The 13948-nt window shown below is 39.8% G+C and overlaps 1 protein-coding gene across 2 annotated transcripts in view; it reads left to right on the top strand.

Annotated features, from left to right (window-relative positions):
* Nucleotides 1-13948, top strand: part of DPY19L3 (dpy-19 like C-mannosyltransferase 3) — a 100180-nt gene that overhangs the window by 47685 nt on the left and 38547 nt on the right. For both annotated transcript variants that reach the window (XM_075536266.1, XM_075536265.1), the window contains exons 5-8: nt 260-381; nt 951-1096; nt 2807-2930; nt 3462-3596. In XM_075536266.1, the coding sequence (XP_075392381.1) occupies nt 260-381; nt 951-1096; nt 2807-2930; nt 3462-3596 (527 nt within the window). The remainder of the gene's footprint in view (nt 1-259; nt 382-950; nt 1097-2806; nt 2931-3461; nt 3597-13948) is intronic.

The raw sequence follows: 13948 nt of genomic DNA, 5'->3' as shown, positions 1-13948 counted from the left end.
TCCAAGGAAGATGAAATTCTTGGCAACTCCGGCCTTCTCTCTGTCTGGCATGATGCTACCTATTGGTCCAGTCTGAGGAGTGGTGTTTTCTTTACATTTAGTCATATGAGTGTAGAACTATGTTTTTTGCTCTTATTGCCAATATCAAGCACAAGTGTCTGATACATGCTAAAAAACTATGAGTAATTTTGAATGAATATGAATGATTATAACTAAAAGTATAAATATATTTTCCTCATTTTTCAAATACCAATCCTAGGTTTATATGGCTTAATATACGATAATAAAACTGAATCAATGAGGACAATTAACCTCCTTGAACGAATGAATATTTACCAAGAAGTTTTTCTCAGTATTTTATATAGAATCCTACCCATACAGGTATGTTGTGTTTTGTGATATTGAATTGAATTTGAACTGGAAGATAGTCGAAATCTGCCCATTTTAATGGAAAGTTTTAGCTGACATGGTATTAAAATAGTATTATCCTAATTTTCCACATATGTATCATGATCTTTCCTTGTTGCTTACTTATTCTTTAACATAAATACACCTTGGCTTATAGCATAATGTCTGTGTGTGGTCTAGAAATCGTATATATTCTCATTTGGAAACTTGTTATCACTCTTGATTTTATCGCTGACATTTTAAATTTTGGGAAATGAGCCAACCACAATGTCCATGTCATATGCAAATGAGGGAAAATTAGATGTAAAATGTGCATGGAGTCAAAAATGAAGCCAGGCCCCACATGGCTTCTGTCCCTCTGCTCTGGGAGGTGGGAAGGAAAGCTGCTGGCAGGCTCTTGGTGAAGCCGGGTAACCTGGACGTATTGCGTAGCATTGACAGTAGTCTTCCTGCACGTGCATTTCCTGTACTGCGCTTCTTGACTGTTGATGGACCACCTGTGGCTTCATTAACAAGCATTGTCTTATTGTTCCCTTTTACAGAAGTATTTAGAGCCGATTTATTTTTATATTTATACATTATTTGGGCTCCAGGCGATCTATGTCACAGCCCTTTATGCAACCAGCTGGCTCCTTAGTGGCACCTGGCTCTCGGGGCTATTAGCAGCTTTCTGGTATGTTACCAACAGGTGAGTTAAAAGTGATACACCGCTCGTGATACACCGCTCTCCCTTTCCACGATGTGAGCGTGAAGGCACTTCATTTCCTCTAACTCAGAGAACTTAGTGGAGCCACATTTTTGTGGAAGGGAACACTTTCTCTTTGTTTTGCATGTTTGTATTTATCTTTCTTAATCAGTACGAAAACCTTGCTTATTTATATTTCCATGTAATTAGTAGGATATTTAATTATAAGTCAAGAGATTTATCTGTATTAATCCCAATTCTATTACCAATTTTCTAAATATCACTATTTCTCTAGCCACATAAGCTCATTTTTTAAAAGAAGTTTAATAATGGCTTCACTATCAACCTTAATTGGGTTGTGTGAGACTCAAAATTAGCAAAGCACAAAGGATCAGCACAAATGCTAAGAAGATCTAATATCACCTATATAATATATATTATTAGTTTCCAGATATTAGAGTCTTGTGTGCACTGTTGCCTGACCTGCAGTAGTAGCACCTACATTCAGTTAAGTAAGGGTCTTACAACTTGCCGCCACACTTTTGTGTGTGTGTGACTTGAGTGGAGGTTTGTAGGGCTAATCAGTTTTCCCTTGAACGGTTTATACACATTGTTTCATGGCCTTGTTCGCAATCCTCATAATGTAACAGCCCTCGTCCCACTTCTCTCTGTTTCCCATTTCTAGTCTACTTCCTTTCCTTGGGTAAATGTTATCCTTATGATCTCAAATGGTTGATTATGTTGAGGAGTGCATACTTCACTGATGTTATTGTTCCCCTAATATACCTGTCTTGTTTGGCTGAAAAGTGGTTCATGGGGTGTGTTCATTTCCAGGCCTGATGGTAACAAAGAGCCATAGGCTCAGGGTAGATCTTACAACTTACATTTTACTAACTCTAATCTTACTTTGTAATCCTAAACAAATTACGTTCTGTTATTATTTTGATGTACATTTATTATATGCAAAACATTTTGCAAATGATCATTATGTGTTATTACTTTAACAACCCTTTAAAGTATCATTCTCATTTTAGAAATGAGGAAATTGAGGTTAAAATTAAGTAGTCTGTGTAGGTTCAGAGTTGAGCCTTGGTTAGAATTCTGACATGCGATGTGAGACCACTATGGTGTCCTGGCTCTTACCTTTTTAATATAGAACTTCATATTATTCCTGCTAAGAGTAAATTGAAGCCAAATACATTGCTGCTACTAGGAGTAGGTAAAAAGTGTTTATTGAATGGCTTGTATGTGCGGTGTTAGTTCTTGATACTGGACATTACAAACTGGCCTTCCTTTGCACTCTGGGAGTTCACATTTTAGAGGCGATTTTTAAAAAGTCATTATCACTGCCAAATGCAAGACTCAAGTGTACAGCACTAAAGAAATACAAAGATGGAGAACGTAAAGCATTGAATCTTGGCACTAAAGTTAAAATTAAAGTTAGGCAATTTGGCCTCATGCGTTCATGCAGTGTGTAGGTTGAAGTCAGACTAACATGAGCTTGAAGCCCAACTCCACCACCTAGCATAGCCTAGACCAGCGCCATACATTTTCTCAAGGCCAAGCTTATGTTGCAAAATGATGATGGCAGCAATTAGTATTATTGAAAATCAGTGTCTGGACTTGGTGAAAACCATTTTTCATTTTTCGAGCATTTTGAGGAGAGGATTGTAAATGTTCTGACTTGGGCCAATTGCGGTTTCTTTTGTGCAGAATGGATACCACAAGAGTGGAGTTCACTGTTCCGTTGAGGGAAAACTGGGCACTGCCATTCTTTGCAATTCAGATAGCAGCAATTACATATTTCTTGAAACCAAAATTGCAGCCTCTTTCTGAAGTAAGTAACTACCAGTGTGTTTTTAATTTCACAATCATATTGACTTCTCTTCAGGAAATGTGATATGTATAAAGTGCCTGTGACTACTTCCTCTTCCTTAACCACTTATTTAACTGCAGTTAAATGAAGTTTGCTTTGCCTGAGCTTTTTCCTACTTTGCAAAGAAAATGTTTTCATTTTTGATGCTAAAAATATTCTCTCCACAATCTACCCCTAAATAGTTGCAGCAAACCCACACACACATTTTGTGCAAAACTGTCAGGATTTTTAAACCATTGCGCTCAAGATGTGATTTGGTGCATTATCACCTCCATAATAGTGTGGAATACACATACCGTATGTGAATATTTATATGCAGAGTGTCACTTTAGGATATTTAGAGCTTAAGTAACAAATGCAAGGGTTTTCAGAGCAGCAGATTATCGTTTTCCTGAGTGGTTTATAGAGATATTGGCTGCTCTTGAGAAAACTTGTCGGCAAGGCTTCTTATTATGAGAGACATGTAAATTATGCAAAATTTCCTTTTTGCAGAGGCTGACACTTGTTGCCATCTTCGTGTCAACTCTTCTCTTTAGCCTGGCATGGCAGTTTAATCAGTTCATGATGCTGATGCAGGCATTGGTACTGTTCACGCTGGACTCCTTGGACATGCTGCCGGCACTGAAGGTAGGCTTGGCCGGCTCTTCTTCATTGAGGTTTTCATCGTTTAGTAATTTATTTTCTAAAACAAGCCCCTCTCATTCACGTGCTCAGGAACAACTTGGTGCTGCTTCTTCACTCTGAATTTATAAGACGTATGCAGCCTGATTCACAAATATAAGATAGGCATTTGAAAATACCTTATCATGCTTGGCTAATATATCTTAAAGAGTATGAAACACATTTTCTGTTGTACCTTATAAAATTTTCAGAACATGATTTAACCTACCTAGGATGTGAACCTTTGGCTGGGTCAGAGGTCACATATGAAATAAAGCACATTTAAAAAGACACCCATGTTCTGTCTCCCAGTCAGTGCTACTACCACTTAGTAGCATCCTTTTTTAATGTACGGAGAAGTTTAAATGAATCGTGGACGTTTTTTAATTTGCTCCTAGTTAACTATTCTAAAATAATGGAAGTATTTCCCAAGTGTAGTGCAAACCTGTGGGGCATGGGTAGCCAAGAAGTTAGAATTCCTGCCTTTACACGTAGGAGACCCGACCTAGATCCCCAGCCAGTGCGCCCCAGGCAGCCCCTCTCCATCTGTCAATAGAGATTTGTGTGCTCCTGGATCTGAACAAGTTTCAATGGGACTTTTGACTCGGAAGAAAAGCCTGGTCATCTATTTTGTTTTTTTTTAATGAACCAATGATAACTGCATGAGTCAGGTAGTCTGATCACGGGGAGAGCATAGGACAGGGCGGCATCTTGTTCCCTCCTTCATAGGGTCATCATGAGTCAGGACTGATTTGACAGCAGATAACAACAATGACTAAAAAATGTCTCCAGATCCGTGGCAGTGGTGTGTCCCCAGCCCAGTCCGGAAGAGCAGCACATCCTTACTCCTCTCCAAAAGAGAGTCTGGACATTAGTGGATCGGAAGTAACACACTGCCATCCAATTGATTCCAACACACAGGAAACACTGAAGGAATGAGTTGTCGGCTGAGCCAACAGGAGCTGGCGTCCGATGTTGCCCCTTTCAGGGAGCCCGCCCTCTGGCCTGAAAATTAAAGAGTATAGAAAAATTGACCAACCAGAGAAATGTTAGATGTCAAATTGTAGTGTGATGACAGCACTAAAATTCTACAAAAAGAAAACCAATGTCTTTTTAGACTGGAAAGATTTCACAGAAATGGGAGGCTTGTGCTGGACCACAAAAGATGACAGTAGGATTTGGGTGGAGTTTAGATGGAACAGACTGAGAAGGCAGAATACATTAAGGGGAGCAAGTAGAAAAATTGGCCATGTGAGAAGCTATCAAATATGTAGGGTTTAAATAGGTGTTAAGCAGTGTGCATCCACACACTGCTGGGAAGATGTTAGGTCCTTACAGCCTCTCTGCAGTATCTAAACAGCTATCTGCCCTCTCACCAGTCGTTCAACTTGGAAAAGTATATACTAAGGGATTAATCGTATTATAAAAAAAGTGACTAACTTAAATCACTAGCAATAGGATATGGCTACCACAGAATAGCTATGTAATGAAGTAAAGTGTAACCATTGGTTCCTCCTCTCCTGCCTCCCCCTACCCTTTTAAAACTTATTGTAATTTAGGTTTACAGAAAAGATCATCAGGGTTTTTTTTAATCATTTTATTGGGGATCCATCCATTGTGTCAAGTGTATTTGTATATATGTTGCCATCATTCTCAAAACATTTTCTACTTGAACCCTTGGTATCAGCTCATTTTCGTTCCCCCCCACTCATAGACCCTTGATAATTTATAAATTATTATATTTTTCATGTCTTAAACTGGCCTCTGTCTCCTTTCACCCACTGTTCTGTTGTTATCCCCCTGGGAGGGGGCTATATGTCGATCATTGTGATTGGTTCCCCCCCCTTTCTACCCCCATCTTCCCCTTCCCCTCCCCTACTCTCATTTTTAGTCCTGAGGGGTTTATCTGCCCTGGATTCCCTGTGTTGCCAACTCTTTCCAGTACCCGTGTACATGCTCTGGTCTATCTCTGGATTTGTAAGGTAGAATTGGGGTCATGATATGAGGGGGAGTGGAGGAAGCATTAAAGAACTAGAGGAAATTTGTATGTTTCATTGATGCTATATTGCACCCTGACTGGCTTGTGTCTTCCTTGTGACACCTCTGTGCTGGGATCTCCAATTGTCTACAGATGGGCTTTGGGTCTCCACTACACCCTCCCCCTCATTCACATAGATATGATTTTTGTTCTGGGTCTTTGATGCCTAATACCTGATCCCATCGATACCCCTTGATCACACAGGCTGGTGTGCTTCTTCCTTTGTTGCTTCTCCACTAGATGGCCGCTTGTTTATCTTCAAGCTTTGATAAGACCTCAGACGCTATATCTTTTGATAGCCGGACACCATCAGCTTTCTTTATCACATTTGCTTATGCCTCTTCATTACATTTGCTTATGCTTATTTTGTCTTCAGTGATTTGCTTATGTCTTCAGTGATTTTCCCTTCAGTGATTTGCTTATGTGTTTTCATCACATTTGCTTATGCTAGTTTTGTCTTCAGTTATCGTATTGGGAAGGTGAGCATCACAGAATGCCGGGCTATTAAAACAAAGTGTTCTTGGGTTGAGGGAGTGCTTGAGAAGAAGCCTAATATCCATCTGCTACCTTAACACTTAGCATATAAATATATGTACATAAATCTATTTCCCTATCATTATATATAAATATATTTACAGATGTTCATGCCTGTATTTAGACCTCTATCAATGTCCTGTGCCTCCAAGTTCTTTCCTCTATTTCCTTTTACTTTCCTCTTGTCCCCGCTATCATGTTCGGCCTTTATTCGCGTTTCAGTAATTGCTCTCAGCTACAATGCCCTTGATCAAGCCCGGCCAGGCATCCTACGCCCTCCTCACCATCTATTTTAGATCATTGTTGTTCCCTTGTCCCTGGGTTTGTTGGCACCCCACCTTTCTTTCCCCTGCCCCATCAGTTTTATATTCAGCCATTTATATTCCTTTTCTTTCAAGTCATCCATTTCCGTATCCTCTGTGTACCATCACTTATCCTGCTTTATCCATGTTTCATTCCTCTTTTTTTCCTAACTCTGTCCTTGGGTAAATGCTACCCTTCTGAGATCTTAAACAGTTGATTAGTCTAACATCAGGTGAGTTCGGTTTCAGAACTTGAGAGTGACAAGGGACCATAGACTTATGGAGGCTAGGAGGTCCCACCAGTATCTAACAGATCAATAAGCTTTATCTCTTTTCTTATTTTGAGTTCTGTTCCACATTTTCTATCATTCTATCCATGACCTTCTAGTGGGATCCTTCTCAGATCAGTTGATAGTGGTAGCAGGGCACCATCTAATTCTTCTGGTCTCAGTTGTGGAGACTGGTGTTTATGTGGTTCATTAACCAGTCCACTGGACCTTCTCTTTTTAAGTGAAGTGTATACTAAAAAGTGAGGAAAGGTTTTAGGGAAATGTGCATCGTGGTGTTAATAGTCGGCTATTGTTTTTGTTCTTTAGATCTCTTGAATTTTTAAATTATTAAAAAAAGTTAACTCTTTTGGTATACAAATTAAGGTGTAGTGCAGCTAATTTATTTCTTATTCAATCCTAAGATTTTTAAACTTCATTCTAGAATTAGAATAAATTCTAAATCATATTGGAGACTATGCTAGTGTTAGACTGTTAGACTATGCTCGTGCTAGTTTTAAGTGTTACAATTTAAGAAGAAACCAAATAATGAAAGGCTCTTGAGTCACAAAAGCATTTTGCTAAAATCAGCTCTGAAAATAACTACCGCATATACTCGAATATAAGCCGACCTGAGTATAAGCCGAGGCACCTAATTATCACCTGGGAAACCAGAAAAACTGATTGACTCGAGGATAAGCCGAGGGTAGAAAATGCAGGAGCTATTGGTGAGTTGCAATAATCAAAACCAATAAAAATAAAATTACTAAAATTCAGACCTCAGTGGGGTAATGTATTTAAATATTTATTTTAAATAAAAAACATAAAATAAAAGGACAACAAGTCATTTAACATTAGTAAACCAGCACAGTAAGTGGAAAATAGGTTCAACAAAAACAATAATGTATCAACAATGATACCTTAAGAGTACTATTCCCTGAGCACAATCAGCAACCAAGCTAAAATGTAAAGAGTTAAAATCCTGCAAAACTGGATTCCTCATCATCATCCGTATCCCAGTGCAGAGCTTCAGCTGGTGTGAGGTTATCATAGACGCTGTCCTCACTGAGATCGCCGTCATCACCATCACTGCTGTCATTTTCATACAAAGCGCAGTCTTCACTGCCATCCATAGCATTACTAATACTACATTTCTGGAAGGCACGTCGCACCATGTCTTCTGGAATGTCTTCCCATGCATCTCGAACCCACTTTGCTATTAACTCTATGTCAGGCTTCATGAGATTTCCTCCTTTTGTTAGTTGGGCTTGACCAGATGACATCCATTCATGCCACATCCTTCGCACATGGTCTTTAAAAGGCTTATTCAAAGATACACGTCATAGGACGGCTCTGATTGGTTAGATGTGAGTAAACAATCAAAGCCCTGCAGTGTCAGCGCGGCTTTAAATGAACACCGGAGAAACAGCAATCACCCACTAGATAATGGGCGCTTGTCCTGTTACCTTGGGGTGGGGGGGAAGGCAACGAGATGTTACACCTCAGTGGGGTGCCACTGACCTGTGTATAAGGCGAACCCCAGTTTTTCAGCACATTTTTATGCTAAAATCTCAGCTTATACACGATTATATACGGTAGTTCTTAAAACTTTGGCAAGTCGTTTAACTTTTCTAAGCCTGGTTTATCTGTTAGTCACTGATCTCTAATCATGTCAAATGAGAAAGAGTCAAAATAATTGGTAGAGAAAAATATTCCCAATCCACAGCACAGTGTGATAAAAAGAAGCAATATCTTATTTGGTGCATATCACCTTTTCATGGGTGATAGGAAATCTATCTATATAAGATAGACAGAGCAAGCAATCTGGAGACAACATCTAGGCAAACTGTTCCTGGGAGGGGGCGTGGGATGGGAGGGGAGAGGTGACTAGTACACCAGAGGACGACAGGGGCTAGCAAGCGACCTTCAACTGACAGCAAGGAGGGTATAGTGTTCCTGGTGATGTCTGATCAGTTGAGATGAACCCGAGAGGAATTACTGAGAAGCGAATGATGGGTAAACATAACAGTGGGACCAGGAGGAAAGAAAAAAAGAGGAAACAACTAGGGAGTAAAAATTATGTATATAGGTATAAATAAAGATTGGTATCTATGTAAAAATAGGTGTATTTATCTATGTATGTATATATAAGTAAATACAATAAGGAAGCAGACAGACTTGGCCTCTACCTAAATCCTACCTCAGTACGAGAATGGTTTGTTCTAATAATATGGCAACGTTTGGTACTCATTTTCCTGACATGGCCACTGAAGACAAAAATGGGCGCATAAGCAAATGTGGTGAAGAAAGCTGATGGTGCCTGCCTGGCTATTAAAAGATAGAGCATCTGGGGTATTTTTTTTTTTTTTGAGCATCTGGGGTCTTAAAGGCTTGAAATTAAATAAGCAGTCATCTAGCAGGGAAGCAACAAGGCCCACATGAAAGAAGTATGCCAGCCTGTGTGATCACAAGATGTTGACAGGATCAGGTATCAGAAGTTCCAAAACAAGTACGTAATCAAACTGTCATGAAGGAACATCGGCAAGGTGGACACCCAAAGCCCTCCAGTAAAATAAGTTCCTCACAGAAGGGCCATACGGAAGGGACGATATATCAAGGGTGCAGTAGAGCACTGATGAAACACACAACTATCCTCTAGTTCTTTAAAATTTCCTCCTCCCACTATTAGGACCTTAGTTTTACCTCACTAATCTTGCTAGACCTGTGTGTGTACATTGGTACAATCGAGAGCTTTCAGTGCATGAAAGTCAAAATAGACAAGCCCCTCAGAAACAGTAAGAAAAGTAAGGACTTCCTGAGGATGGAGGAACTGATGGGAGAAAGGTGGAACTGGTAGTGTGATGACTGTATAACCCCACTCAAAGGGGACAGACATCAGCATTTTCAGTGATTGGATACATGGGATGGCGGAAGTTATGGCAAAAGGAAAAGAAACAGTAATATATAATGAGGGTTCAGGGGGGGTGGTAGGGCTGGGGCATGTGAGGGGGATCTGATATCAAGGAGTTCAAGAAGAAAAGAGACTGTATTGAAAATGATGATGGCAGCAATTGTACAATTGTGCTTATGAATTGTAATAATATCTATATCTGTAGTTTGAGTGAATTTTTAGCATATGGTGTGGCCCATATGAAAACCAATAAAGTTGGACCCCTTCCTCACACCATAAGTTAGAAATTCACTCATAATAAATCAGACAAAAATATGGAAAGTAAAATCATCAAAGTTAGAAATGAAAGCTCACAGAATACGAGAAAATAATTGTATATCATATTTATTGTATATCTTATAATGTGCATGTACACAGGCATTAGAAAAAGTACTCATTTATACCTTCCTTATTGAATGAATATTATTTTCTAGTGTGTAGTGTTTCAGGTGCTGAGGATACAGCAATGAACAAAATAAGAAACTAATTAGGTAAATTGACCTGAAGATTTTTTTTAAATAAATCATTTTATTGGGGCTCATACAACTCTTATCACATTCCATACATACCATATTATCAATTGAGTAAAGCACTCTTATACACTTGTTGCCCTCATCATTCTCGAAATTCGCCTTCCACTTGGGTTCCTGGAATCAGCTCATTTTCCTTTTTCCCCCTCCCCCTTCCTCCCCACTCCTCCCTCCCTCACAAACCCTTAATAACTTATAAATTATTACTCTATCCTATCTTACACTGCCTGGCGTCTCCCCTCACCCACTTTCCTGTTGCCCATCCCCCAGAGAGGAGGTTACATGTAGATCCCCGAGATCGGTCCCCCCCTTTCTACACCGAGGGGACCAGGTTTCAAACAACGGGGGCCGGGGGAATCACATCACCGTGAATGAGGGGAGCGCATGATGGGGACCCAATGCCCATCTGTAGACAGCTGGACATCCCTTGCAGAGGGGTAGTTGGGAGGAGATGAGTCACTCAGGGTTCAGTGTAGCAACAATGAAACTCAAAACCTTCCTCTAGTTCTTGAACGCTTCTTCCCCCCAATTATCATGACCCCAATTCTACCTTGCAAACCGGGTTAGACCAGAGTATGCACAGTGGTGCAGTAGGGATCTGGAAACAGAGGGAATCTAGGACGGATGAACCCCTCCGGACCAGCGGTGAGAGTGGCGACACTGGGAGGGAAGGGGGTGCAAAAAGGGGGAACCGATCTCAGGGATCTACATGAAGATTTTTTTAATAAAACTTTTCAAAATTTTTTCACAATGATATTAATTTCAATAATTATTTTTAAAATCAGAAATTACCTACCTGCTCCAACAGCACATAGATGATAGCATGTCCATAGAGTGGAATGTACCAACCTTTCAGTCAGTTTTGGCTTAGAAGAGCAGAACTCTTCTCCATAGAGTTTTCAGTGGTCTTTCTTCCAGGGGCCTCAGGATGAGCCCAGAGCAACCTTTCAGCTAGCAGGCTACCCGTATTTTCACTAGCCATTTAAAATTAAACTTTCATAGAATAGGCAGTGATGCGAGAGTGATAGCATGCGAAATAAATGTTATAATGAAAATTTGAAGACCAAATTTCATCGCCTTTATTTCTATAGGCAGTGGTGTTAAGTTTGAGTTTAGAGCCCACTTTTTTCCTAATCACTGTTTCTTTTTATCTTTTATAAATTTTCTAAATCTTACACAGTGGGGCATACTTTTAGAACCATAAGAATTACTAGCTTCCATTCCCTTGCGTCTCCTCACTTTTAAATGCTCAAGATCATTTGTTTCCTTTGAGATTCAGAAAACAAAGTTATGGGGAAATCTGATATTCTGTTTAATAAAAATTATTTTTATATGCCAATATGAATATGTAATTGGGTATTTTGAAAGAAGTAATGTAACAAACTATCAACTCTTCATTGGGAACTGACTTTTTCTTGGCTTATACACGAGTTTATACTTTATATAGTGAGTTTTCTAGCACATTTTTCATGCAGTTTTTGTGGTAAAATTAGGTGCCTTGGTTGATATTCTGGTCAGTTATACTTGAGTATATACAGTATATATGTGTATGTATATATATAATATGTGTGTATATAATGTGTGCGTGTGTGTATATATATATATTCAAGTGGATTGATTCTGTTCCTTTCAGCTTTAAACTGTCAACTAAAGACTAAAGTTGTCTTTAGTACATTCAGTTTCTCTCAGTCTTACCCTGTGCAAAAGCATAATCATCTCTGTTGTGGACTCCCTGCCCATATTCGTAATCACGCACTACTGTCTGCTATTAGCCTAGGAGATGAAAGAATAAAAGGCCTCGTACTAGGAGTTTTCCGTCTCATCACAGTAATCAGGCACACATACCATCATATGGAGCCATAAAGTGTGTGCCGTTGTTGGGTGTCATCCAGCCAGTTCTGACCCGTGGCGACCTGGTGTACAACAGAACAAAACCTTGCCCAGCCCTGCGCCACTCTCTCAATGATTGCTGTGTTTGAGCCTATTGCTTCAGTCACTGCATTAATCCCTCTTCTCTAGGGTCTTCCTTTACTTGTATGCCCTTGTGCTTTACCAAGCTTGATGCCCTTTTCCAGGGACTGAAAACATGTCCAAAGTACATGAGACAAAGCCGCCTCACCGTCCTTACTTTAAGGAGCACTTTGGCTATACTTCTTCCAAGACAGATTTGTTTGTTCAACAGTCTTCGCCAGCCTGATAATTCAGATGCATCCAGTCTTCTTCAGTCTACTTCATTCCTTGTCCAGCTTTCACATGCATATGAGACCATGGAAAATACCATGGTTTGGGTCAGACACACCTTAGTCCGCAAAGTGACATCCTTGCTCTTCAGCACTGTAAAGAAATCTTGTGCAGCAGATTTGCCCGGTGCAGAACATCATTTGATTTCTTGACTGCTGCTGGATTGTGCATCCAAGCAAGAGGAGATCCTTGATAACTTCAATATTTTCCCCACCTGTCAGATTTAAAGCATATAGTATAAAAATTTAAGTTTCATCTGCTGGTGTTTTACTTTACACAGTAAGAGTACAGGAATTAAAGAGAGAATTCTGAGCACCCAGTTTGCAGAAGACTGAATGACCATTAAAGCCCAAAATCCATTTGTAGATTAAGTCTCCTTTGAATTCCCTTCGACCAGTGGTTCTCAACCTGTGGGTCATGACCCCTTTGGGGGCGTAGAAAGACCCTTTCACAGGAGTCGCCTAAGACCATCAGAAAACACATATTTCTGATGGTCTTAGGAACTGAGACACTGCTCCTCTATCCATCTCCAGGCGGGTCCGCCCACATGCAGATACACCCACATACCAGTACCCGACGTGTACCCTGTTACCCATGCTGCACCATGCTTCAAGACAAAACTTCATTTACTTGTAATCAGAAATAAATATTTCACCATATAGAATTATATATTGTTTTGTGATTAATCACTATGCTTTTATTATGTTCAATTTCTAACAATGAAAATATATCTACGTATCAGATATTTACATTATGATTCATAACTAGAAAAATTATAGTTATAAAGTAGCAACGAAAATAATTTTATGGTTGGAGGTCATCACAACATGAGGAACTGTATTAAAGGGTTGTGGCACCAGGGTTAAGAACCACTGCCTTAGACCATTGACAAGGGATTTGAATAGTCTTGCCCTCAAAGTGCATTGGAAAGTGGATTACTTACTACCATCAAGTTGATTCTGGCAACTCTGTAGGGCAGAGTTGAGCTGTCCCTTTGAATTTCACGATTGTGGATCTTTCTCATAAGGAGCTCCCTGCGGTTGGCAGTCCAGTGCCACTATGCTACCACAGCTCAGACCACAAATATAGTTAGTTGAAAATACAACATCTCATTTGTTTTCCCTTTTGACCCATTTTTAATTTGTCCTTCCCTCACTGCACTCACTGCCATCCAGTCTATTCTGACTCATACAATCCTACAGGACCTGGTAGCATTGCCCCTGTGAGGTGCCAACATTGTCACTCTTTAAGGGAGTAGAAAGCCTCCTCTTTCGAGCCTTGACATGGTTGGTGGTTTTGAACTGCTGACATTGCAGTTAGCACCCAGTGTGTAACCACTATGCCTACAGTGCTTCTGATTTTTTCTGGTTGTTATTATTTCCTGCTTGCTTTTGGATTGAGTTTTTTCTGTTTTCTTTTGTTGTTGGTTTTGATTTGGGTATGATTTTCTTTATATGA

The sequence above is a fragment of the Tenrec ecaudatus genome, chromosome 18 (assembly GCF_050624435.1).
Source record: "Tenrec ecaudatus isolate mTenEca1 chromosome 18, mTenEca1.hap1, whole genome shotgun sequence".
Taxonomy (NCBI): Eukaryota; Metazoa; Chordata; class Mammalia; order Afrosoricida; family Tenrecidae; genus Tenrec; species Tenrec ecaudatus.
The sequence above is the reverse complement of the archived record's forward strand: the minus strand, read 5'-3'. Positions and strand labels throughout refer to the sequence as shown.